This window comes from Gymnodraco acuticeps, unplaced genomic scaffold (genome assembly GCF_902827175.1).
Source record: "Gymnodraco acuticeps unplaced genomic scaffold, fGymAcu1.1, whole genome shotgun sequence".
Classification (NCBI taxonomy): Eukaryota; Metazoa; Chordata; class Actinopteri; order Perciformes; family Bathydraconidae; genus Gymnodraco; species Gymnodraco acuticeps.
In genome coordinates, this window is record NW_022990245.1 from 215,437 (window position 1) to 240,586 (window position 25,150).

The 25,150-nt window shown below is 40.4% G+C and overlaps 2 protein-coding genes across 2 annotated transcripts in view; both read right to left on the reverse strand.

The window, feature by feature from the left end:
- Positions 1-216: 216 nt before the first annotated feature.
- On the reverse strand, positions 217-2,853 carry LOC117548938 (nuclear factor 7, ovary-like). Its single transcript, XM_034220474.1, has 2 exons — positions 2,532-2,853; positions 217-2,423 (listed from the first exon to the last, which is right to left on the reverse strand). The coding sequence occupies exon 2, from the start codon at positions 2,121-2,123 to the stop codon at positions 699-701; it is 1,425 nt and encodes a 474-aa protein (XP_034076365.1). The 5' UTR covers positions 2,124-2,423; positions 2,532-2,853; the 3' UTR covers positions 217-698.
- Positions 2,854-18,788: 15,935 nt separating this feature from the next.
- LOC117548927 (tripartite motif-containing protein 35-like) overlaps positions 18,789-25,150 on the reverse strand; it is a 6,587-nt gene continuing 225 nt past the window's right edge. The window contains 7 exon segments of the mRNA XM_034220459.1: positions 18,789-20,286; positions 20,289-20,414; positions 20,417-20,667; positions 20,754-20,815; positions 21,809-22,012; positions 22,192-22,269; positions 23,109-23,243. Of these exon segments, the coding sequence (XP_034076350.1) occupies positions 19,241-20,286; positions 20,289-20,414; positions 20,417-20,667; positions 20,754-20,815; positions 21,809-22,012; positions 22,192-22,269; positions 23,109-23,243 (1,902 nt within the window). The 3' untranslated portion in view covers positions 18,789-19,240.

The window sequence follows — 25,150 nt, forward strand, 5'->3', positions numbered from 1 at the left end:
GTCTGGGCACGTTGAGAGCTGTACATACACACAAGGGGAGTTAGTCGGTTCATAAGAGCCAGCATGCGGGACCGGGATTCTGGGATTTGTAGTCTTTCTAGTTGCGTATTTGTCATAGTCTTATATTTCAACAGTTTTACGACAAACTGTGACTTTTTTGACATGGAAATTATTTTTTAAGATTGACAAACATCATATGTGTAATTCATGGCACAATTCAAACGGGATCGAAACATAATCTTTCTCTCCCCATTGACTTCAATACATACTTTTTCCGAAATAAGGTCCCATGGGTCGGAAGTAGATGAGCGGGACTTCGCCTCTCTATTAAAGGAAAACAGAAGATCTGTTAATTGATTTAAAGATGTTGGTTAAAAAATGTAAACATTCCTCTTCCATGTGTCAACAATTATTTTTAGATTAAGATAAAAAAAAAAATGTCAGTGAGTTACATGAACACGACACACAGCCTATGAACAACTATTACCAAATATTAACTATAACTAAAAACAATGTTTTTTTTACACTGGGACTTTGGGAAAGCTGTAAATAAAACATGATCACATTTTCAGAACATTTAGAAATCTTACAGGCTAAAATTATGATCTGATGATCATCTGTTTCTTATCTTGATTATTTCAAAGAGATCTAGACGGACAGTGAAGTCAGAATAAAGTCTGAACTAACACTCCTGAGCATCACAGAGGAATCTTAGTTTGACAGATTTTGATATCAGCAGTTTTAGCATCACCAGCTGTTCCAATACTGAAATATGGGAAGAGTTTCTCAGTGAAAGTGTCTCTGTGAGTGTAGATGGGAGTCATGCCTTCAGGGTCGTAGAAGGACACCTCCCCATAGTCCAGCTGGACTCTGATCCTCTGGAGATTCTTCTTCACTCTGAGAGTCTTACCAGCACCAGTAGTGTATTTTCCACTGCGATGTGCTAAACACCAGATTCCAAATTTTGGTGAGGCAAATACCTCACCCTTCCTGTCAACTGACTCTTTAGTCAAACCTATATACCAGTCAGGATAATCTCCCACCTCCACCTCCCAGCTGTGTCTCCCTAAGCTGAAGCCCTCAGAGCCCAGAACACTAGCATAGTGAGTGTATCTCTCTGGATTATCAGGAAGCTGCTGATCTTTGTCTCCACGTCTCACACTGGTCAGATCGTCAGACAGAGAGAGCCAGCTGCTTGCAGTGTTTGGGTCCAGAATGACAGGACTGAAGTGGACCTGGTCCTTCATCTTCTCCCAGACTCTGAAGGACAGGTTGCCCAGGTGTTTGGCCACATCTATCAGCGCTCCTGAGAGCAGCAGCTGTGGGTCTGACAGTGAGCTCTGGACTCTGGCTCTGCTCTGAGTGGCTTTATAACTGCTGAGGAAGGGCCCGTTGTGTTTCTGCAGCTCTTCTTCAACAGCAGAGATACTGTGTGACAGAGAGGAGATGTGCTCCTGAATGCTCTTCATCTCTCTGCTGATAGTCTTCCCCTTCTGCTCCTCTTCCTCCCTCAGAGCTGCCAGTCTGGTCTCCTCTTCCTCTTTCAGGAACTGATGGAGCTTGATGAACTCTGCTCTGATCTGCCTCTCTGTGGACAGCAGCTGCTTCTTGGACACTTGAATCACTTCATTGTATGTTGTCTCCACTCCTTTGTATGTGTCCCTCTTGTCCTGCAGAGACTCTAAGTCAGATTTCAGCAGGTCCTTCAGCTCACTGACTGCTTGTTCTACAGGAACCACCTCGTGACTCTGGTGGAGAGAAAAGTCACAGACAGGACACAGAGCTCTCTCTTCATCCTTACTGAACAATGTAGGCTCTTCTTGGTGTTTACTACACACCACCTCCACCTTCTTCTCTCCTTTTTCTGTCTCAGATGATCCAGCTTTCGGTCTCTCAGCAAAGGAGTCAGCCAGCTCCTTTAGTGTAAAATTTGCCCACGGTTCTTCTTTTGAGGACTTTCTTTTACAAATGGGACAGTTTCTGTTCTTACTTTGTTCCCAGAATGTCTGCAGGCAGCTCGAACAGAAGCTGTGGCTGCAGCTCAGAGACACAGGATCTCTGAAAGTCTCTGAACACACATGGCAGCTCAGGTAACTTTCAAAAGAGGGTTTTTTCTCAGCCATTTGTCTCGGTCTCTGTTGTCTTATAAAAGCAAAACTCACTAAGGTATGTCCTTTCTCTTGAGTGTTTCAGATCCTCCAAACGTGTCTCCCAGCAGAGATCTCACACCCTGTAATGGCGTCCCCGCTCTTTTCAACAATGTCAAAATCCTCTTTGTTTTTCTCTCACCTCTGTCACAGGATGATTGATCAACAGCAGGAAATGCTGCTATGTCATGTATTCACCAGCAGATGGAGTCAGGATGTCTTTCAGAGGGAAATTAACTTTGGTATTCAGTTCAGGACAGGACTTTGTCCAGGTATCTGTTGGAAGAAAAACACATAAGATTTAATTCCATGAAAAAAACAACAACATAGGAAAGAAAGGAAATGCTAATATATAAAAGTTGAAGAACTGTTTTTGTTTCTTACTTTGTTCCCAGAGTTTCTGGCCGGCAGCTCGAACAGAAGCTGTGGTTGCAGCTCAGAGACACAGGATCTCTGAAAGTCTCTGAACACACATGGCAGCTCAGGAAAAAGAGCAGCTATCCTTTGGTGTTTCAAAATTATCACTCACCAACTTTTTCTTCCCCTCGGTTTGCCTCTAAATGTCGATGAGATCTCCCGCAGTGTACTGGTGTCGAGGCTCTCTTCAACAATGTCAGAATGAGCTTTCAATCCTCTAATCTCTTTCACTAGTTAATCATTGATAGTTATAAATGCAGTCATCTGTTTTTATTACCAGCAGATATATCGGAAAGATGAACTTCGGAACTGTCAGTTCTGACTCAAACATGTTTTAACCCTATTTGTTTCCTCTTTGTGATCATCTGACCGGTGTTCAATCTTAAACACTGACAGGCAAGGAAGATTGTTGGAAATGTACATTTCACATATTTAACACTATTTTAAGATTAAGCATTGAACATAAACAGGCCAGTAATGGCCAAAAATAAGTATTCATTAAAAAAAAATGAGGACAACAGTGAGGGCTGACTCACTTGCCAGAAAGCTGCGCAACAAACAGTTGCTATGATTTCTGGAAAGAGGTCAAAGTCATAAACAGCTGTAAGACTCCCTCACCGTCTTCCATTGAAGGAGTGTGTGGGTCAGGCAGGCATCGCAGAACTGTGGCGACAACACTATCATGAGTTGTTCAACTGTGTTAAAGAGTGATGCATTTGTGGTTGAAAAGGTTGACCTCCACTGAAAAGGTGACAGTTAGATCAGGGAAGTCTTCAACACTATAATGAATCTAGAAAATAACAAAGCTTGTGGCCCGGATCTCATCTCAGCCGAACACTTCAAATATGCCAGTCTAAGCTTGCTCCTCTTGTTGCTCTGTGGTCTTACTGGTTTCCTTAATCATGGTGTCTTACCAGTTTCCATGTTATCTGTGCTACTTGTGCCAGTCATCAAGGAGAAAGCTGGGAAGATTAATGGCATTGATAATTACAGACCTATCGCTTTGCGTCACCTTACCCTTTTTAGTCCTTTAAAATGCACTTGGGTCCTATTTCCCCCAAACCTGACACCTATTGCTTTAGCTAGCATTCGCTCCAAATGCTGGAGAGAATTCTGTTGGATAGGCTGGAAAGGTATATTACCACAGCTGACAACCAGTTTGGTTTTAACAGAAAACACGGCATGATGTGTGTATTTTTGCTTTAAAAGACATTATAGCAAAAATATAGAAGCAAAATTCCACCATGTTTCAACTACATAATAAGGATCTTAGCCTTCTGGTATGCACCTCGGACTATGCAGGTGAAGTGGGGGCAATACTGTGTCTGAAAATGTTTATGTTGGTAATGGGGTCAAGCAAGGTGGGATTTGATTCTCCTTTGTTGTTTAATCTGTACATGGATGATCTGTGTAGGAAACTGAACTTGTGTAAAACTGTCTGGTGTCATCGGTGTTACTGTTGTCAACCACCTTGTGTACACAGATGATTTAATCATCATTTTCCCCGTGCAGTGCAGGGCTTACAGGCAGCTTCTGAGGATTTGTTCCCAGTAGTGTCATTGATTTTAATATTAAGTATAACGCCAAGAAGAGTAGCATCAGGATTGTGCGAAGAGGATAAAAAGGTTTTCCTAATTGTATTCTCAGTAGCAACATTCTTCTTGTGTGCAGTGAGATTAAGTACCTTGGTCATTATATCTCTGATGGTCTCACAGATGACAAAGACATCCATAGACAACGCTGCAAACGGTATGCCCAGGCAAACATATTCATCTACAAAGTGCTCTGTAGATGTCAAGGTATCACTTTTTAAAGCTTTCTGTACACCATTGTAGCACGGCTCACCTGTGGAGTAACTACAAGGCTAGAGGATACACAAACTAAAAGTTGCATACAATGATGCTTTACGTTGGCTGCTGAGGGTACCAAGATGGCACAGTGGCAGCCAGCTGTTTGTTAACTTGGGGGGTACCGACCTGTCAAAGCCCTTTTAAGAAAAGTAATGTACAAATTCATGTGTCGCCTAGCAGACTGACAATCATGTTATCCTCGATTTAGTTAAACCTGTGAAGAGTTCTACTCGGTTCTCTTCCATGATTTGGAGACATTAGCGCAACAGCCTCTACAGACAGTGAGCATGTGTGGCGAGCTGTCATTGGACTGATTTCATGTTTTTCATTTTTGTTTGGCTTTTTAATCTTATTTATTGTTGTGTATTTTGTCATTTTGTATGTGATATGGACCATGAGTCTGAATAAAGATTGAATTGAATTAAGCACCTTCATGACATTAAAGTCAAATGTGTGTTTCGATGAGCTTTTATTAATTGAAGCTTTACAGCTCTCACTATCTTTAGACTTTGGTCCAAATGACCAATCAGAATTGAGCATTCATCTTAGGCCTGTTCATCTTTTTTATTGCAGTACATTTGAACTCAACGTTTTAATTCCTACTCCCTTGTGATTTTAAGCATTATGATTCTTCATAAGGGTTGGAGTATACAGTGGGGCAAAAAAGTATTTAGTCAGCCACCATTGTGCAAGTTCTCCCACTTAAAAAGATGAGGCCTGTTAATTTTCATCCTAGGTACACTTCAACTATGAGAGACAGAATGGGGGGAAAGAATCCAGGAAATCACATTGTAGGATTTTTTAATGAATTCATTGGTAAATTCCTCGGTAAAATAGTATTTGGGTCACCTACAAACAAACAAGATTTCTGGCTCTCACAAACCTGTAACCAAACCTTCTTCTTTAAGAGCCTCCTCTGTCCTCCACTCGTTAACTGTATTAATGGCACCTGTTTGAACTTGTTATCAGTATAAATACACCTGTCCACAACCTCAAACAGTCACACTCCAAACTCCACTAATGGCCAAGACCAAAGAGCTGTCAAAGGACACCAGAAACAAATTGTAGACGTGCACCAGGCTGGGAAGACTGAATCTGCAATAGGTAAGCAGCTGGGTGTGAAGAAAATCAACTGTGGGAGCAATTATTAGAAAATGGAAGACATACAAACCACTGATAATCTCCCTCGAATCTGGGGCTCCACGCATAATCTCACCCCGTGGGGTCAAAATGATCACAAGAACGGTGAGCAAACATCCAAAAACCACACGGGGGGACCTAGTCAATGACCTGCAGAGAGCTGGGATCAAAGTAACAAAGGCTACCATCAGTAACACACTACGCCGCCAGGGACTCAAATCTGCAGTGCCAAGACGTGTCCCCCTGCTTAAGCCAGTACATGTCCAGGCCCCGTCTGAAGTTTGCTAGAGAGCATTTAGATGATCCAGAAGAGGATTGGGAGAATGTCATATGGTCAGATGAAACCAAAATAGAACTTTTTGGTAAAAACTCAAACTAGACGTGTTTGGAGGAGAAAGAATGCTGAGTTGCATCCAAAGAACACCATAACTACTGTGAAACATGGGGGTGGAAACATCATGCTTTGGGGCTGTTTTTCTGCAAATGGGACCAGGACGACTGATCCGTGTAAAGGAAAGAATGAATGGGGCCATGTATTGTGAGATTTTGAGTGACAACCTCACTTCCATCAGCAAGGGCATTGAAGATGAAACGTGGCTGGGTCTTTCAGCATGACAATGATCCCAAACACACCGCCCGGCGGCAACGAAGGAGTGGCTTCGTAAGAAGCATTTCAAGGTCCTGGAGTGGCCTAGGCAGTCTCCAGATCTCAACCCCATAGAAAATCTTTGGAGGGAGTTGAAAGTCCGTGTTGCCCAGTGACAGCCCCAAAACATTCACTGCTCTAGAGGAGATCTGCATGGAGGAATGGGCCAAAATACCAGCAACAGTGTGTGAAAACCTTGTGAAGACTTACAGAAAATGTGATTTTCTGGATTTTTTTTTTCTCATTCTGTCTCTCATAGTTGAGGTATACCTAGGATGAAAATTACAGGCCTCTCATCTTTTTAAGTGGAGAACTTGCACAATTGGTTGGCTGACTAAATACTTGTTTGCCCCACTGTACAGTATTTATGTTTAGAGTCACACAAACAAACAGTCTGGGAAGAGAGCACAGTCACGTTTTAAGGTGTCTTGTTACGTTCATTGTTTTCCATTGCAAACCCCCTCAACTTATACTTTATCCTGACATCTTTATGACTTGTTTATCCGTTGGAGGACGTACTCAAAAGATAAATAATTAATAAGGAATATGTAAAGATCATTTATTTCATGCTTTTTGCATTTATTTAATGAAAGAAGGGGAGGAGGGGGCAACTTGCAGCAGACAGACTTTTTTTGTCAGGGTTTCAAACTCCGGCCCCTGCAGGGAGTCAGACTTAGTCTATGGACGCTCAATAAACAAACTGCTCCTTTATGCTTTATCCACTTAGTCAATTATTAAAAAGCTCATAAAATGCCAACAGAAAAGGAGAGGATCGTGCCTTTGTCCTCCAGTGAGGACTCAACATTTCAACAGGCTGAGTGACACTAAACCAGTTTCACATGGTTTTATTTTTCTGTCACAAACAGGAAACATGTTCTGCCCAACACGTCTGTCTCTCTGTGTTCATATCATCCAGTTGGAGTAAAGATACTCTCTCAATGTGAGTTGTTAGGAACCACAGCTGCTGTTCAGTTTTTATTTGTTTATCGTGTTTTCTCTGTCAATAAAATTCAAAATGGCTAAATGTATGTTCAATTCATTTTGGGGAATATTTCTTCAAAACATGAGCAAACTCATTCATATTTATTTTTCAACATTTATCACAGTAAATGTATAAATAATAATCCTAATATCTACATCAATTCCATCAACTCAAGTGTTTTTGTTTTTCTTCCTGACACTTTTTTACTCTCATTTATTCATTTGATCATATCTTCACCCTTTCATTGGTATTAAGGATCATACCACATGATATTGAACACTATTTTAAGATTAAGCTTCTTCATGACATTAAAGTAAAATGTGTGTTTCGATGAGCTTATATTCATTGAAGCTTTACAGCTCTCACTATCCTTAGACTTTGGTCTTATTGCTGCAGAAGGTCCAAATGACCAATCAGAACTGAGCATTCACCTTAGCCCTGTTCATCTTTTTTATTGCAGTACCTTTGAACTCAACGTTTTATTTCTACTTGTACTCCCTTGTGATTTTAAGCGTTATGATTCTGGAGTCCCAGAAAGATGATGCGCAGCAGCAGAGAGGAGGAGGAGGCTCCAGCTTCTCCTGAGACACTCGCTCCTTCATCCGAGCTCTCAGAGCCTCGATGAACCTGCAGAGTTACAACAACTGTTTATCAGATTCACGAAGCCACTTGTGAACCTCAACGGTGTGAAACAGAAGTGATAAGAGTCAGACTTCCTCTAGAGCCACAAAAGACTTTAAACCAACAACTTTTCACATATGCAGTAAAAACCTGTCGACCTATAGCATACTCAAATCAGTGAAGATTGGTAAATAACTGTCTTACCTTGCAGATACTTTCCCTTGCTCTTCCCTTTTCCTCCCTCTGGCAGCTCCTCAGCTCTCTCGTCCTCTTCCTCCTCCAGATTCAGGCCGTTTCTCAATCTCAAGGATGCTGGTTTGGTAGTCCGCGTAGTTCCAAGCCAACGGCTTCGGAAAACGAAGAAGAATGGAACAGGCTAACAGTTGTGCCACTCTCTCTAATGGTTTCAACATAAACTGTACCGAAAATAAATACCTCACGATGTCTATCTAATTATGAACTTGCTTTACTTTCACGGAACACATTTTTGGTGATAACAAATGTAACAAAGTAACATATTATTTACCAACACATGTTCTACGCCACTACATACTTACATTTAAATGTGTGCTGCGTCGGTTCAGACATTCTCCGCAAGGGTTTTTGAAATTGGTCCGTGCGCAAAGCATTGCGGGGATTTTAAGGACGCAAAGTCTACCCATGTGCAGCCTCGAAATTTCCCCCAAACCAAGGACGCGGCCTCGGTGGAATTCCAAGTATGCTGGACATTGGATTTGTGTTAAATAAGGGGAATACTTCTCAAATTGTTGCACATAATACATAGATTTTTAACTATTCAAGCAGCAGAGTAATAATCAATATTGAGATTTTTCGATCATTAATGAGATTTGAAAGACTAAATGATTTATCAGTTATTCTAGAAAAAAAAATCACATTAATCAATAATGAAAATAATTGTTATTTGCAGCCCTAACAATCAATTACTCAAACTCTAAGCTGATGTTTTAAAAAACAAAAAAAACATTTCAGGCTTTCGTTCAAAGCTACAGATTGTTTGGTACTCGAAAGAAAGATTGTGGGCGAAGAATCACTTTAACCACACAAATAATAGGAAGTGATGCAAATTAATGATATGCATTTTCACACTTTTCTGAGACTTATACACTAAACATTTGAAGAAAGATATTTAGTGATGAAAATACTAAAAAATGTGAAAATGAATGTCATCAATAACAATAACTCATTTTAGATCACCCCAGGTGGATTTTTCTGGAGTAAATACTGCTACATCAATACTTAACTATAAGTCATGATAATGATATGTGTACCATGGGATCTGTCTGAGGCTGCTGTTTTCTTCTTGCTGACTTGAGCTGGCTGCGCCACACGATGGCGTACTTCATCTTGAGATTTACAACATTTGCAAGTACTCTACTTAAGTATACTTTGACTTACATACTACCTAATTATAACTAGTGCATTATTGTGCAAGCATAACTAATATTGCAGCTGGTAAAGGTGGACCTCATTTAGTGTACACATATGTGCTGCTGGGTAGTTTAATCTATAAATCACAATTTACTCCTTGACTTATTTTTATTAATCTGAATCTGCAAAATAACTATACTGTCAACAGGGTTGCCAACTCTCACGCATCTGGCGTGTGACACACGCTTTCACTCTCAATCTCACGCTCTCACGCTGCCCAAACTATTCTCACGCCAAAAACAAGAATACCGAAGACTAGAAACGGTTTTGAAAACTTTTGGTCAGGTAGTGATCGTCTTTTCAATAGAACATCTTTGATAATGTCTTCTGGCCAATCAGAATCAAGATAACGGCGTGGTGTTGTTCCAGGAAGTCCCGACGGAGAATACTTTTGCATTTGCTGTAGTAGCTACATCTCTATATACATCGATACAATATTACGTGTTGATAGAAATCAACACGTAATGAAATAAGACCCCACGGTTTGATGATTGATAGGTGCAGGGACGTGCACAGGTACGGGCTAATGTTGCCAGGGCAACGGCCCGTTTGGCCTTTTTGGCTGACCTGCCCCTCTAGAGAGAGCGAGAATTTATTTTTTTATTTTTTCTGTTGTGGCCGAATCAACATGATAAGCCCACAATTAGTAGCGTCTCGCTGCGGGAAACACACTTTGTCAGCGCTGTCATCTGCCGGTGCGTTAAGACCACCTCAGTTTCGGATTTTGGAAACTTGATTTTGAGTTGTCTCCTCATGGCAGTTAGGGTATAAGGGACAAACCAGGGGACTTTACTTCCTCTTGATACCGTTGGTTATTTACAAAAAAACACCTAAATATAGCCTACTTGTTGTGATTGTGTGTCTTTTCATCTGTAAACTCCGTCAACGGGGCCGCTCGCTCTCTTTTCTTGATCGCCCTCTCATGGGTGAATACTTCACTGTCCTGCTTCATTGTAGAATTTCTGCCATGTCTCTACCACTTTAGTTTGACCATCTCTGTTATTAAGTTACGGAATACTAAATAGCCTAAATAAGTAATTAGATACCTTACCGTTCTGGCTGCGCTCATAATGATAAGAATAAGAATAATGCGTATTGAACTGGTTTAATTAATTAGTGACTTTATTTAAGGTAGCCTAGTTAGAAGCAGGGGTTAAGTTGGGATTTGATATGTGGGGGGGGGGGCTCTGTGTGGAGGTGCGAGAGGGGGGGGGCGGAGGTCGAGGATCTCATTATTTGACCTTAAGGGATATAGGCCTACACTGTGGCCCTAAAGCAACTGCTCCATTATCTGTATCAAATGCAGACATTGATGCCACCAAATGTCACAATAAAAATAGAAAGTACTACAAATAAACTGGAATTCATTTACATCTTAAATTATGAATATATATACACAAAAAAAGGTTTACAAATATCCAACCTTCAAATTGCTTTTTTAAATCAACACTGCTCTGCACACTTGCTAAAGAACATTTGTGTGGAAATCTCAATTCATTTGTAGGGCTGCGTGAGTATGGCCAAAAGTATGGGAGTAATCTCACTGTAAACTATTTAATCATCACCAAAATTCTGTGTTATTATGACCGATCATAACTCAGCTTTATGCAGACATATTTAGCATGGTGTACAGGGCCGCTTCTTGGCATAGCCAGGCGACATAGGTGGTCGCCTAGGGCGCCAGATATGGGGGGGGGGGGTGCTGCGCTGGCAGCTCTGGGAGGGAAAAAAAACATTTTGACTGTTTTGCGCTCATCCTAATTTTCGGCCTTGATGTAACAACATTCATAATTAAGTCAAGTAACACCCTTTTCACCCCGGTTACACTTTTCATTTGCCCGTACGATGGGCGCTGTAAGTGATGAAAGTGGGGGGTGGTTGGCTTATCAGGCGTCCGCAGCTCACAGCCAAAGTGGGTGTGGGATCGAGCGAGAGAGATAAATGCAATTTATGTAAACAAATATTCCAAGGCACTCTTTTATAATTATTGGGATAAACAGGTTTTGAAATCATTTCAATGTATACTATAGGACAGAAAACCAAAAATATCGTTTTAAAACTTGAGAGATACAAAAAATATGCATAAATAAACGTTAACTAGGTAAAATAAGATATGAATGAACAACAAAAATAAAATAAGTTGCATTTATTTGCTATTGGCTATGGTAGGTTATTGGTTATGTTCACATACTTATTTGATTATTAAAATGTAAACCAATCTTTTTCATATGGGTGTTTAGAGTTGTACCCCCTAGGTCAGGTCTCTAGTAATGTGTGCTCAAAGCCGCACCCGATTGAAGCATTTTACTTTAAATGTTCAAACATTTCTTCCCGGGGGGGCATACCCCCGGTCCCCCCTAGAGGATGTGACGTCCACACCCCAATTCAAACATGTTCATACAATACCGAATACATTTGAAGCCTTTTTGATGTATATTACCAACATGACAATACGTTTCTGTTTTTGTAGTATATTGGTCTTTTGTAGAGATTTTTCATTTATTCTTTATATATTCTATTGTGTATTCCTTGGGTACTTTTATCTTTTCTATTGTACGATTGAAGTAAATGTGGGAAGCGTTTAACAACAGCCATTTACTTCAAAGATTGTTCTCAATGTTATTCTTATTTTTGTTAATCCTGCATGAATGCCAGAAAAAAGACATTCTCTTCAAGAATAAAAAAAAACATGGCATTAGTAATTGTGAAACAAATTAAATAAGTTGTTAGGTTAAGTCAGGGCCGTTTTTGGCATATAGGCGACATAGGCAGTCGCCTAGGGCGCCAGATCTGGGGGGGGCGCTGCGCTGGCAGCTCTGGGAGGGAAAAAAAACATTTGACTGTTTGCGCTCATCCTAATTTTCGGCCTGATGTAACAGCATTCATAATTAAGTCAAGGTAACACCCTTTTCACCCCGGTTACACTTTTAATTTGCCCTGTACGATGGGCGCTGTAAGTGATGAAAGTGGGGGGTGTTGGCTTATCAGGCGTCCGCAGCTCACAGCCAAAGTGGGTGTGGGATCGAGCGAGAGAGATAAATGCAATTTATGTAAACAAATATTTCCAAGGCACTCTTTTATAATTATTGGGATAAACAGGTTTGAAATCATTTCAATGTATACTATAGGACAGAAAACCAAAAATATCGTTTAAAACTTGAGAGATACAAAAATATGCATAAATAAACGTTAACTAGGTAAAATAAGATATGAATGAACAACAAAAATAAAATAAGTTGCATTTATTTGCTATTGGCTATGGTAGGTTATTGGTTATGTTCACATACTTATTTGATTATTAAAATGTAAACCAATCTTTTTCATATGGGTGTTTAGAGTTGTACCCCCTAGGTCAGGTCTCTAGTAATGTGTGCTCAAAGGCACCCGATTGAAGCATTTTACTTTAAATGTTCAAACATTTCTTCCCGGGGGGGCATACCCCCGGTCCCCCCTAGAGGATGTGACGTCCACACCCCAATTCAAACATGTTCATACAATACCGAATACATTTGAAGCCTTTTTGATGTATATTACCAACATGACAATACGTTTCTGTTTTTGTAGTATATTGGTCTTTTGTAGAGATTTTTCATTTATTCTTTATATATTCTATTGTGTATTCCTTGGGTACTTTTATCTTTCTATTGTACGATTGAAGTAAATGTGGGAAGCGTTTAACAACAGCCATTTACTTCAAAGATTGTTCTCAATGTTATTCTTATTTTTGTTAATCCTGCATGAATGCCAGAAAAAAAGACATTCTCTTCAAGAATAAAAAAAAACATGGCATTAGTAATTGTGAAAACAAATTAAATAAGTTGTTAGGTTAAGTCAGGGCCGTTTTTTGGCATATAGGCGACATAGGCAGTCGCCTAGGGCGCCAGATCTGGGGGGGGCGCTGCGCTGGCAGCTCTGGGAGGGAAAAAAACATTTTGACTGTTTGCGCTCATCCTAATTTTCGGCCTTGATGTAACAGCATTCATAATTAAGTCAAGGTAACACCCTTTTCACCCCGGTTACACTTTTCATTTGCCCTGTACGATGGGCGCTGTAAGTGATGAAAGTGGGGGGGTGTTGGCTTATCAGGCGTCCGCAGCTCACAGCCAAAGTGGGTGTGGGATCGAGCGAGAGAGATAAATGCAATTTATGTAAACAAATATTTCCAAGGCACTCTTTTATAATTATTGGGATAAACAGGTTTGAAATCATTTCAATGTATACTATAGGACAGTAAACCAAAATATCGTTTAAAACTTGAGAGATACAAAAATGCATAAATAAACGTTAACTAGGTAAAATAAGATATGAATGAACAACAAAAATAAAATAAGTTGCATTTCTTTACTATTGACTATGGTAGGTTATTGGTTATGTTGATTTACTTATTTGATTATTAAAATGTAAACCAATCTTTTTCATTTGGGTGTTTTACGGCCCGTCCACACAGCAGCGTGCGTTGAAAATTTCACCATTCACTTTGAATGGGGTGACGTCACTTTGCTGGCGTGGCTCGCTGCAAAAGTTGAGCAATGTTCAAGTTTTGAAGCCACGGCAGAAGCGTCAGCCAATCGAATCATATGCCAGTACAAGCTCTAGCCAATCAAACCGCTGCTTGTATGTCAGGGGCGGGAGATTCATGTGATTGGTTGTTGGTCGAATTTCAGACACGCCCGCCGGCAAGCTTCAACGCACGCCGCTGTGTGGACGGGCCGTTAGAGTTGTACCCCCTAGATCAGGTCTCTAGTAATGTGTGCTCTAAGTGCACCAGATTGAAGCATTTTACTTTAAATGTTCAAACATTTCTTCCCGGGGGGGCATACCCCCGGACCCCCCTAGAGGATGTGATGTCCTCACCCCAATTAAAACATGTTCATATAATACTGAATACATTTGAAGCCTTTTTGATGTATATGACCTATGTCAATACGTTTCTGTTTTTGTAGTGCATTGGTCTTTTGTAGAGATTTTTCATTTATTTTTTATATATTCTATTGTGTATCCCTTGGTTACTTTTATTTGTTCTACTGAACGATTTTCTGGCAGGGAGGGGCGCCAGCTAAAATCTCGCCTAGGGCAGCAAATTGGTTAGAACCGGCCCTGATGGTGTAGGAAACGGGCTCTGTGTTACAAGACGGGTCGGGGGTTTGGCGGTACCACTGCAGACTCTCTGCACACACACACACACACCGCTGCAGACTCTCTGCACGAAGGAGCCACGGTGCTGCAGCTCCTGATCGGAGCAGAGACACACGTTCACTAAGCAGAAAAACGATATCCTGTCACAGAGATCTGCTATTTGAAATGTTAAAGTCAACACATATCGACCCTAAATAAAGTCTATATTAAGAACGAGAGATGTTTTGACATTATGGCTTAAACAAATGACAAATGAGCGAGGGCGATGACGTCAGAGCATCGTCCTATGTGCCGGGGCTGAGCCCCGGACAGCCCCGGCCCAATTTAACCCCTGGTTAGAGGCCCTATTTTATCAGTATGTCTGGACTGCACAGCAGTTACAATGGTCAAACTACATTAGAACAGAATTGTCCCCATTTTGTCGTTAATAGTTACTAACATTAGATATTTTAATGAGATATGGACCGCAAAACAAAAAATGTCCCTGATTTTCATTTTTGAAATTAAGTCACCGAATGCAAGTAGTCGCCTTAGCTTATTTTGTTATGAGATGTGAATTACTGTTCAATTTAGTTGATGTAATAATCATTTGGTTTATTTTACATTAAAAAAAGGTCTTATGTTTTTTTTGGGGGGGAGGCCCTTTTTCCAGTTTAGAGCAATAGCCCCTCCAAATGTCTGTGCACGTCCCTGGATAGGTGTGTGGGCTGTCTTTCATTTTGACACACAGAACAATGGGGGCTATCCACCCTTATCCACAATGTAAAGTAATTCACACAGCCTCTTCCCTCTTCTCTCTGTGAGGAGCAGCAGGTTCAGCTTTCAGAACAAAGTAAAATGGCATTAATTTTTTTAATATGTCGTGTAGTAATAGATTTATTTATTTTTCTTCTCAAGAGAGTACCAGAATGTGTATTTTATGTTAGTAGCCTATTTCAAAACTAAAACAAAAAAAATATCCTGGGGGAGAATCCCCCCAGACCACCCTGCAGGGGTTGGGTTTTCAGCATGTCAACTCTTTCACCTGTGGAGAAATTGCAGGATTGGCTCCAGGTCGCCCTTTTTATTTACTACAAGACAAATGTGCCTTCTTATTTCATACAGTTCAATTTGGATTGAGACAGGGAAATAATCTAAACCTCACGCGTGGCGTTTCACTGTCAAGGGGAGCGTGTATGTAATTACATTGCAAATACTGACATGAGCCCCACCACTGTATGGGTTAGCCCTACCATAGATTACCCAACAAAAATACTCTCTCGCAACTGCCGACCCGTATTGCGCATGCTCAGATCTAAGAACCAGTAGAAATGATAAAAAAAGTAAAAGTCTGCTGCTTATTGTTCTACTAGGCCAAAATAGAGTCAAAGAGTATATGAGAGTGAGAGTGTGTTAATTAATATATTTGGCAGTTTGGAGTAAGTCTGTAGATTTGTTTGTGTGTGTGTGTTTCATGTATAGCTCTCACGATAATTAATTTTGTTGGATACATTTTCCCGGAAATGATTGCGATAAACGATAATATTGTCGGCACCGTTGTATGACCATTTTAGACCACTGACATAATGATAATATATAATAATAATTCAAGTACATCCTTTCAAACTGCTAGTCACATCCTCATGTAAATGGCAATTTATCGAGTTCATTTTTATTTATCGTACGATACGTCAATTAATTGCTTATCGCGACAGGTAGGCCTACACAATAAAACAGTGGAAACAAACATGTGTTTGACTTTCAATAGTGAATGAAACTTTGTGCCCTTTATAGTCTGTGTCCAATATTGTGTATTTGTATATATTGTATATATATCCTATATATATATATATATGCTAAGGTCCCGCTGCTGACACGATAGCAGTCATTTCGTGCGCATATGTAATTAAACCCATGATATCAAATCAAAATCTCACTCCAGCCAGGTACCCAAAGTTGGCAACCCTGCTGTCAATCAAATGTAGTGGAGTAAAAAGTAGAATGTGAGGTTCAAGATGCATGAAAAGTACAGTACCTCAGTAAATGTACTTATATACTCTTCCCTTCACAGTGTTGCTACTTTTACTCAGGTTACTTCACGTTTATTTCAACAACAATCATGACTTTTTTCACCAACTGGTCTGGTCATCACCACTAACGGTCTCATTCGACAGCCTAGCAACAGTACAAGCTAGCTTAGCAACGGTCTCTTTCGACAGCCTAGCAACAGTACAAGCTAGCTTAGCTCATTGGCATTAAATGCCAAACTCACAGATGGGTGCTCCATAAAGTCGTGCTCGCTCTCCACCCAGGCTCCCACCGCCAACACAGCATGGTTCCTCTCGGCTTTACCTTGTTGACTCGTCCGGAGGCTGGGGCAGACCCGGCGGCAGACATACGTCTCTGGGCGGGCATTTGATTTACCAGGGCGGGCCCACCCCGAAATTCACATTTCCCGGGAAATCTCGAGATTTGTCAAAGTGGGGGGGGGTTTAGGTTGCCATAAGGCTGTTGACGGTCTTATTATAGGCTACATCCATTGGTTGGTTTTGTGGCACATTTGTAACGCTGTGCCAACTTGGGCAAGCATGCAGGCAAACTTGAGCACACACAGGGTGGAGAGGTGAGTAAGGTTGAGCGATTGAGAGAAAGGGAGAGAGAGAGAGATTGAGCGAGGCAGAGAGCATGTGCAGCGGTCTGCTTGCGCACAGAGCAGGAGTTTGTGAGAGCCGGCTTGAGAGTCAATTTCTCTTCAAAATATAATTGATTGCCAGCCTCCCTTGTCCCTGGCTGGCTTGCTAGCTCGTTGGTAACTGATGTCTTCTAGTGTGCCTGCATCTGGCGCTGAGTTGCCATATTCCTTTCAAGTGTATAAGTGTGAACCACTTCCTGATATCCATTGTTGCAGATACATATAAATGATAATAGCCAAACTAACCTAGCAAGCGTAAACTGACAGGCTGCTGTGCCGCATCTCACTCAAAAACCCACACGACTCAACCCAGCGAAAAACCAGTCTCGCGCGCAGCCTTTCATTCAGAATTTCATTCAGAATTTCATAGCATAATAAAAACAATTATATTAAACTAATCTTTCAACATAGTTTAAAACAAAAATAAATATTGGGACAAAGCCCTACAAATAACAACAATAAACATAATCAGTGGCGGCTCCAGAGTGTTTTTGTTGGGTAATCTATGGTAGGGCTAACCCATACAGTGGTGGGGCTCAAGTCAGTATTTGCAATGTAATTACATACACGCTCCCCTTGACAGTGAAACGCCAAGCGTGAGGTTTAGATTATTTCCCTGTCTCAATCCAAATTGAACTGTATGAAATAAAAAGGCACATTTGTGTTGTAGTAAATAAAAAGGACGACCAGCTGGAGCCAATCCTGCAATTTCCCCACAGGTGAAAGAGTTGACATGCTGAAAACCCAACCCCTGCAAGGGGATCTGGGGGGGATTCTCCCCCAGGAAATACTAACATAAAATACACATTCTGGTACTCTCTTGAGAAGAACAATAAATAAATCTATTACTACACGACATATTTAAAAAATGAATGCCATTTTAGTTTTCTGTTACTTTGTTCTGAAAGCTGAACCTGCTGCTCCTCACAGAGAGAAGAGGCTGTGTGAATGACTTTACATTGTGGATAAGGGTGGATAGCCCCCATTGTTCTGTGTGTCAAAATGAAAGACAACCCACACACCTATCAATCATCAAACCGTGGGGTCTTATTTCATTACGTGTTGATTTCTATCAACACGTAATGTTGTATCGATGTATATAGAGATCAGCGACGTGCAGTCAGGGGAGGCAGAGCCTCACCTGTCATACTCCAATGTAACGGAAAAACAACTAAAGAAAAACGAAATAGTAATAATAATAAAATGTCTCCACTGATCTGTGTTGTGATTTCTGTATGATTACAATCGCTTTTTATAGTGAAAATCAGCAAATTGGCCGAGCTCCGCTACAACTATGGGAGCGAAGAGGAGTGAGGCAGGGACGAGCTCTGGCTCACCTAAGCCCACAGTAAATGGCTGGAGTGCGGGCACTAATGTAGCGCGGGCACTTAGGTTTTTTTAAAATTATTATTATTGTAAAGGTTTGTTGATGTACCTGAAGAAACAGGAATCAAGCTTATAGACATATTTCTGAATAAAACTAAACTTAATTGTACAGCTATAATTCCCTTTAGGTTAATAATAAAATGGACATTTTCAATTGCCACAAATGTTATTGTTCATATATACAGTACGGAAATACTCAACTTCAATTACTCCTGGGAGTAAAACAACATACCCATTTCTAAAAATAATTAATCAAGAGTCCTAAAAATATCTTACATTGTTATATTATCTTATACTGCTATAAAAATGATGTTTGAACAAGATGTTAAAAAAAAGGAGAATTGACAGCTTTGATTTGCTAGTTTTTATTAGAATTAAAAAAAACACAAACATTTTCAGGACATTGATTAAAAAGAAAAACAGAACATCTATTTATTTATTTAAAGATTTTGGTTTAAAATGTTGAGCATTCATCAATCATGCCTCAATGTATTTAAAAATGATTTTCAGATTCAAAAAAATGTCAGTGAGTTAAATGAAAATTATAAACACACAATAAAAAAGTATAACAAAATATAAACAATAACAATAAACAATCAATTTGTTTTTTTACACTGAGACTTTGAATATAATGTTTAAAGCTGTAATTAAAACATGATCACATTTTCAGAACATTTAGAAATCTTACAGGCTAAAATTATGATCTGATGATCATCTGTTTCTTATCCTGATTATTTCAAAGAGATCTAGACGGACAGTGAAGTCAGAATAAAGTCTGAACAACACTCCTGAGCATCACAGAGGAATCTCAGTTTGACAGATTTTGATATCAGCCGTTTTAGCATCACCAGCTTTTCCAATACTGAAATATGGGAAGAGTTCCTCAGTGAAAGTGTCTCTGTGAGTGTAGATGTGAGTCATGCCTTCAGGGTCGTAGAAGGACACCTCCCCCCTGTCATAGTCCAGCTGGACTCTGATCCTCTGGAGATTCTTCTCCACTCTGACAGTCTCACCAGCACCATTAGTGTATTTTCCACTGCGATGTACTAAACACCAGATTCCATATTTTGGTGAGAGAAATATCTCTCCCTTCCTGTCAGCTGACTCTTTAGTCAAACCTATATTCCATTCAGGATGATCTCCAACCTCCACCTCCCAGCTGTGTCTCCCTGAGCTGAAGCCCTCAGAGCCCAGAACATCAGGACCGTTAGTGAATCTCTCTGGATTACCAGGAAGCTGCTGATATGTGTCTCCACGTCTCACACTGGTCAGATCAACAGACAGAGAGAGCCAGCTGCTTGCAGTGTTTGGGTCCAGAATGACAGGACTGAAGTGGACCTGGTCCTTCATCTTCTCCCAGACTCTGAAGGACAGGTTGCCCAGGTGTTTGGCCACATCTATCAGCGCTCCTGGGAGCAGCTGTGGGTCTGACAGTGAGCTCTGGACTCTGGCTCTGCTCTGAGTGGCTTTATAACTGCTGAGGAAGGGCCCGTTGTGTTTCTGCAGCTCTTCTTCAACAGCAGAGATACTGTGTGACAGAGAGGAGATGTGCTCCTGAATGCTCTTCATCTCTCTGCTGATAGTCTTCCCTTTCTGCTCCTCTTCCTCCCTCAGAGCTGCCAGTCTGGACTCCTCTTCCTCTTTCAGGAACTGATGGAGCTTGATGAACTCTGCTCTGATCTGCCTCTCTGTGGACAGCAGCTGCTTCTTGGACACTTGAATCACTTCATTGTATGTTGTCTCCACTCCTTTGTATTTGTCCCTCTTGTCCTGCAGAGACTCTAAGTCAGAGTTCAGCAGGTCCTTCAGCTCACTGACTGCTTGTTCTACAGGAACCACCTGTGACTCTGGTGGAGAGAAAACTCACAGACAGGACACACAGCTCTCTCTTCATCCTTACAGAACAATCTAGGCTCTTCTTGATGTTTACTACACACCACCTCCACCTCTCTTTTTTCTGTCTCAGATGATCCAGCTTCTGTCTCTCAGCAAAGGAGTCAGACAGATCCTTTAGTGTAAAGTTCACCGCAAGACCTTTTGAAGATTTTCTTTTACAAATAGGACAGTTTTTGTTCTTACTTTGTTCCCAGAATGTCTGCAGGCAGCTCGAACAGAAGCTGTGGCTGCAGCCCAGAGACACAGGATCTCTGAAAGTCTCTGAACACACATGGCAGCTCAGGAAACTTTCAAAGAGGGTTTTTCTCAGCCATTTGTCCTGTTGTCTTTTTAAAGCAAAACTCACTAAGGTATGTCCTTTCTCTTGAGCGTTTCAAATCCTCCAAAGTGTCTCCCAGCAGAGATCTCACACCCTGTAATGGCGTCTCCGCTCTTTTCAACAATGTCAAAATCCTCTTTCGTTTTCTCTGCCCTCTGTCACAGGATGATTGATCAACAACAGGAAATGCTGCTATGTCATGTATTCACCAGCAGATGGAGTCAGGATGTCTTTCAGAGGGAAATGAACTTTGGTATTCAGTTCAGGACAGGACTTGTCCAGGTATCTGTTTAAAAACACATACGATTTAATACCATGAAAAAAAACAACATAGGAAAGAAAGGAAATGCTAATATATAAAAGTTTGAAGAACTATTTTTGTTCTTACTTTGTTCCCAGATTTCTGCCGGCAGCTCGAACAGAAGCTGTGGTTGCAGCTCAGACACGGGTGTTTCTCAATGTCGAGTAAAGCTGCTCCAGAGCCACTATTTCAAGCATACTACGTCATCGAGTGCCGCCGAAGGACTGTTCCAATGTCCAGCATAGGCTACTTGGAATTCTACCGAGGGCACACATCCTCTCCAATATTCAGATACACTCAAAATGTCCCCCCCAATAAATAGCAAATACATTTTTATTGTTTTTATTAAAATAAAATTGCTATTCTATGACTTTTTATTTTGCCTATTTGTATACTTGAACATCTTTATTTTCTGTTATTGTGAACTTCACCAAAATTATATATCTTTTCATATGTAAATTGGTTCCGCCTTGTTTGTTTATGCATTCCTTTATTTTGTACCCGGGGGTGTATTTTGCTGTCGCACGTCTGAGTCCAGCTTCAGTTAGCTTGATGCTCCAAGCAGGTCAGTCATGTTTTAATTTGCCCTGCATCGGTTCTGGTATATTTTCTAGTTAGCCCTAAAGTAATCTATATTGTTTTATTTCGTAATGGTAGGGACCGCGGGTGTCGCTTCGTTTGCTGTTCCTTCACTTTATTTTATATATATTATTTTGGATGAAAACTTAGCGTGAGGAAAGGCATGTGTGGCGTGAGTGCGTGAGATATGTGTTAATTGCGTGACTCTCACGCTCAATGTGTGAGGGTTGGCAGCCCTGACTATAAGTCATGATAATGATATGTGTACCATGGGATCTGTGTGAGGCTGCGGTCTCTTCTTGCTGACTTGAGCTTGCTGCGCCACACGATGGCGTACTTCCTCTTGAAATCGTAGAAGGCTCTCCTCAGTCTCCCTCCTCTTCTCTAACTGGATCTCTTCAGTGAGCAAAGCAAGAGCCTGAATCAAGACATGGGAAAACAGGTTGGACACTGTTACGGCCTGGCTCATAGGCTGCAACAAAGATGGGAGACTAGACAAGTTAAGTGTAACAAAAAGCATATTTATTTACAATACCATAAAAACCAAAGGTCTTCAAAGAAACCTAATAAATGTGGAAGTCAGTTATCGGTAATGATTGCGTGTATGGGTGTGTGAAAATGTGCAGAAACAAAGATGCGGCCGTGTCCAACAGAAGAGTGAGAGCGCAGTATGGGTTGGTGTTGGCCTTTTATGTAGACGGCCCAGGTGTGGCTCATCGGGTTGATCACCTGAAACACAAACAAGAGCCAGCAAGCAGAACACAAAGGCATAGACCCATAGTGGAGTGGAGGGGGTCATAACAACACCCTTAGGTTAAGTCAGGACTCTCAATTCATGTGAACGTGAAATGTATCAAGCGTTTTCATTTAATTAAAAGTGATTTGGATTTCCTGGTTTCACCTTTTTAAATGTACATATTTGTCTATGATATCAAAGTAAATATCTTCGGGTTTGACTGTTGGTCGCACAAAGTAAGCAATTGAATATAGACGGTTCTGAGTCCAAATAACATTATTGATTAATGAATAGAGAATATAAATCAAGAAGAAAAGCCCATGTCAACACTACATCAAAGTACCCTTAAGATTTACAACATTTTGCAAGTAGTCTAGATACTTAAGTATAATTTTGATATATTTACATACTAACTAATTATAACTAGTGATTATTGTGCATAACTAGTAATATTGCAAATATGGGAAAGTGGACCTCATTTAGTGGAGTAGTTTAATCTCCTTGATTTATTAGTATTAATCTGAATCTGCAAAATAACTAATAGGCTACTGTCAAAATACAATGTGAGGTTTAAGTTGAATAAAAGTACAGTAGCCTACCTCCTCGGTAAATGTACTTATTTACTCTTCCCTTCTCAGTGTTGCTACTTTTACTGAGGTTACTTTACATTAATTTCGACTTTTTGAACCAACTGGTCTGGACCGGTCATCACCACCACTAACGGTCTCTTTCGACAGCCTAGCAACAGTACAAGCTATTAGCAACGGTCTCTTTCGACAGCCTAGCAACAGTACAAGCTAGCTTAGCTCTTTAACATTAATGCCAAACTCACAGATGGGTGCTCCATAAAGTCGTGCTCGCTCTCCACCCAGGCTCCCACCACCACAGCATGGTTCCTCTCGGCCAGCACCTTGTTGACTCCTCCTGGGGGCTCTTTGCTCGGCCGGCAGGAGCTCTGCACCTGCCGCTTGTCGACGTTTTAAACCTGCTCATTGGAGACGTTAGCCTGATGCTAGCTCACTGACAACTATCTTCTCTGTACACAGTTCACTGGGTTATTCATTGACGTTAAGTAATGGCGGTTTTCAATGTTATACTTTGCACACTAGTCGTTAACTTTCTTCAAACAAAAGAAAGGAATATAAATCCTTGTTGCGTATGTAAAAGCTAAGTAAACAGCAACTGGTTTGTTTGAGTTTCGCTCACTTTAGTATCCGACGTTGAACGAACAGCTTAACGGCGCATTACTGCCCCACCTGGACAAGAGGAGATGTTGTGTTAATACTACAAAACCTATACTGTTTTTAATTAGTAACTTAGTAAGTCAAACTGTAGCTATCTATTTATTTTTAAAAGTTTGGATAATTGTTAAATATTGTAGAGCCGATGAAAGGGAGTCAGAGGCGGTGTGTTCAGTATGGAACTCCACACTTTATTTTCCATTTAGCATGAAGACAAGGTGCACATCTGCTTGCTACTGCATGTCAAGCTAGCATGACAACCTACACACGGTACCGTATTTAACCCGTATTTATCGTGTAAAATGTCGCTGTTTAGGCATGACTTTATCGAACTGATCTGTACACAGGACTGATGTGCGATCTCTATTTTTCAAAAAGATTATAGATTTCTATTAGATTTGACTTGGAGAACGTGGTTTGTTAAAATAAATAAAGGTGCTATTTTATGATAATACTCAAGATATTATAAATCAAATCAAGTTTTATTTTTATAGCACATTTATAAACGATTTTTGGTCGAGCCAAAGTGCTGTACATATAATAAAAATAGCCTACAGTAGAGACACTTTACAGCAATACAACAGCACAGATTGTTCAGAATATCAGTATGAGAAAAACGACACTCTATCCTTAGACCCTCTGTCCTTAGACCCTCACATCGTACACGGAAACACTTCCAGAGAAAACCCACAGTTTAAGGGAACATGGGAGAAACCTCAGGGAGAGCAACAGAGGAGGGATCCCTCTCCCAGGACGGACAGACGTGCAATAGATGCTGTGTGTAAATCGAAGAGATAATACATTTACAACATATACACCGAATGTATAAGTAAATATTGACAACTTATTGACATTAAGATCTATCATTATTGACCAGAGGTGGGAAGTATGCTAACTAATGAGGCTGTTTTATTACAGCTTTAAATCACACAGCTGATCAACAACTGGATCAGCAGGTTTGAACTAACTCAAGACAAAGTATCAAAGTGAATACATGTGTGTTTTGCAGGAAAGTATGTAATGCATTCCTCTTTTTGTTTTGAATCTACTTTGTATATATTATAATGCTGCAGTGGAGTTTGAGAAAGGTAAATGTGACTCCTGACTGTTCTAAGTGAGAATCAAAACAGCTCCATCAAATGAAACCCGTTGCACAGCTCCAGTATGCCATGCTTTACCCCTCACATGTTTTCTGCTGACTCTCCTTCATCAGGGTGGGAGCTTCTTTGCTTACAGCAGGTTCATCCGTCACATGACTTCACACAAGGAGACATAGATTTCAAGAGTTTGGCTGTCCATTAATGTAAAGGGTAAAAGAGATTCATGGAGGGATGCAATGCATTGAATAAGAGATTATCATAAAATGTTAAGATTTGTTTAAAATTATTTATTATTGTAAAGGTTTGTTGATGTACCTGAAGAAACAGGAATCAAGCTTATAGACATATTTCAAAATAAAACTAAACTTAATTGTACAGCTATAATTCCCTTTAGGTTAATAATAAAATGGACATTTTCAATTGCCACAAATGTTATTGTTCATATATACAGTACGGAAATACTCAACTTCAATTACTCCTGGGAGTAAAACAACATACCCATATCTAAAAATAATTAATCAAGAGTCCTAAAA

Bases quoted from the DNA above. Each gene is read 5' to 3' on its own strand.
- LOC117548938 (XM_034220474.1), bottom strand. From the start codon at position 2,123: ATGGCTGAGAAAAAACCCTCTTTTGAAAGTTACCTGAGCTGCCATGTG.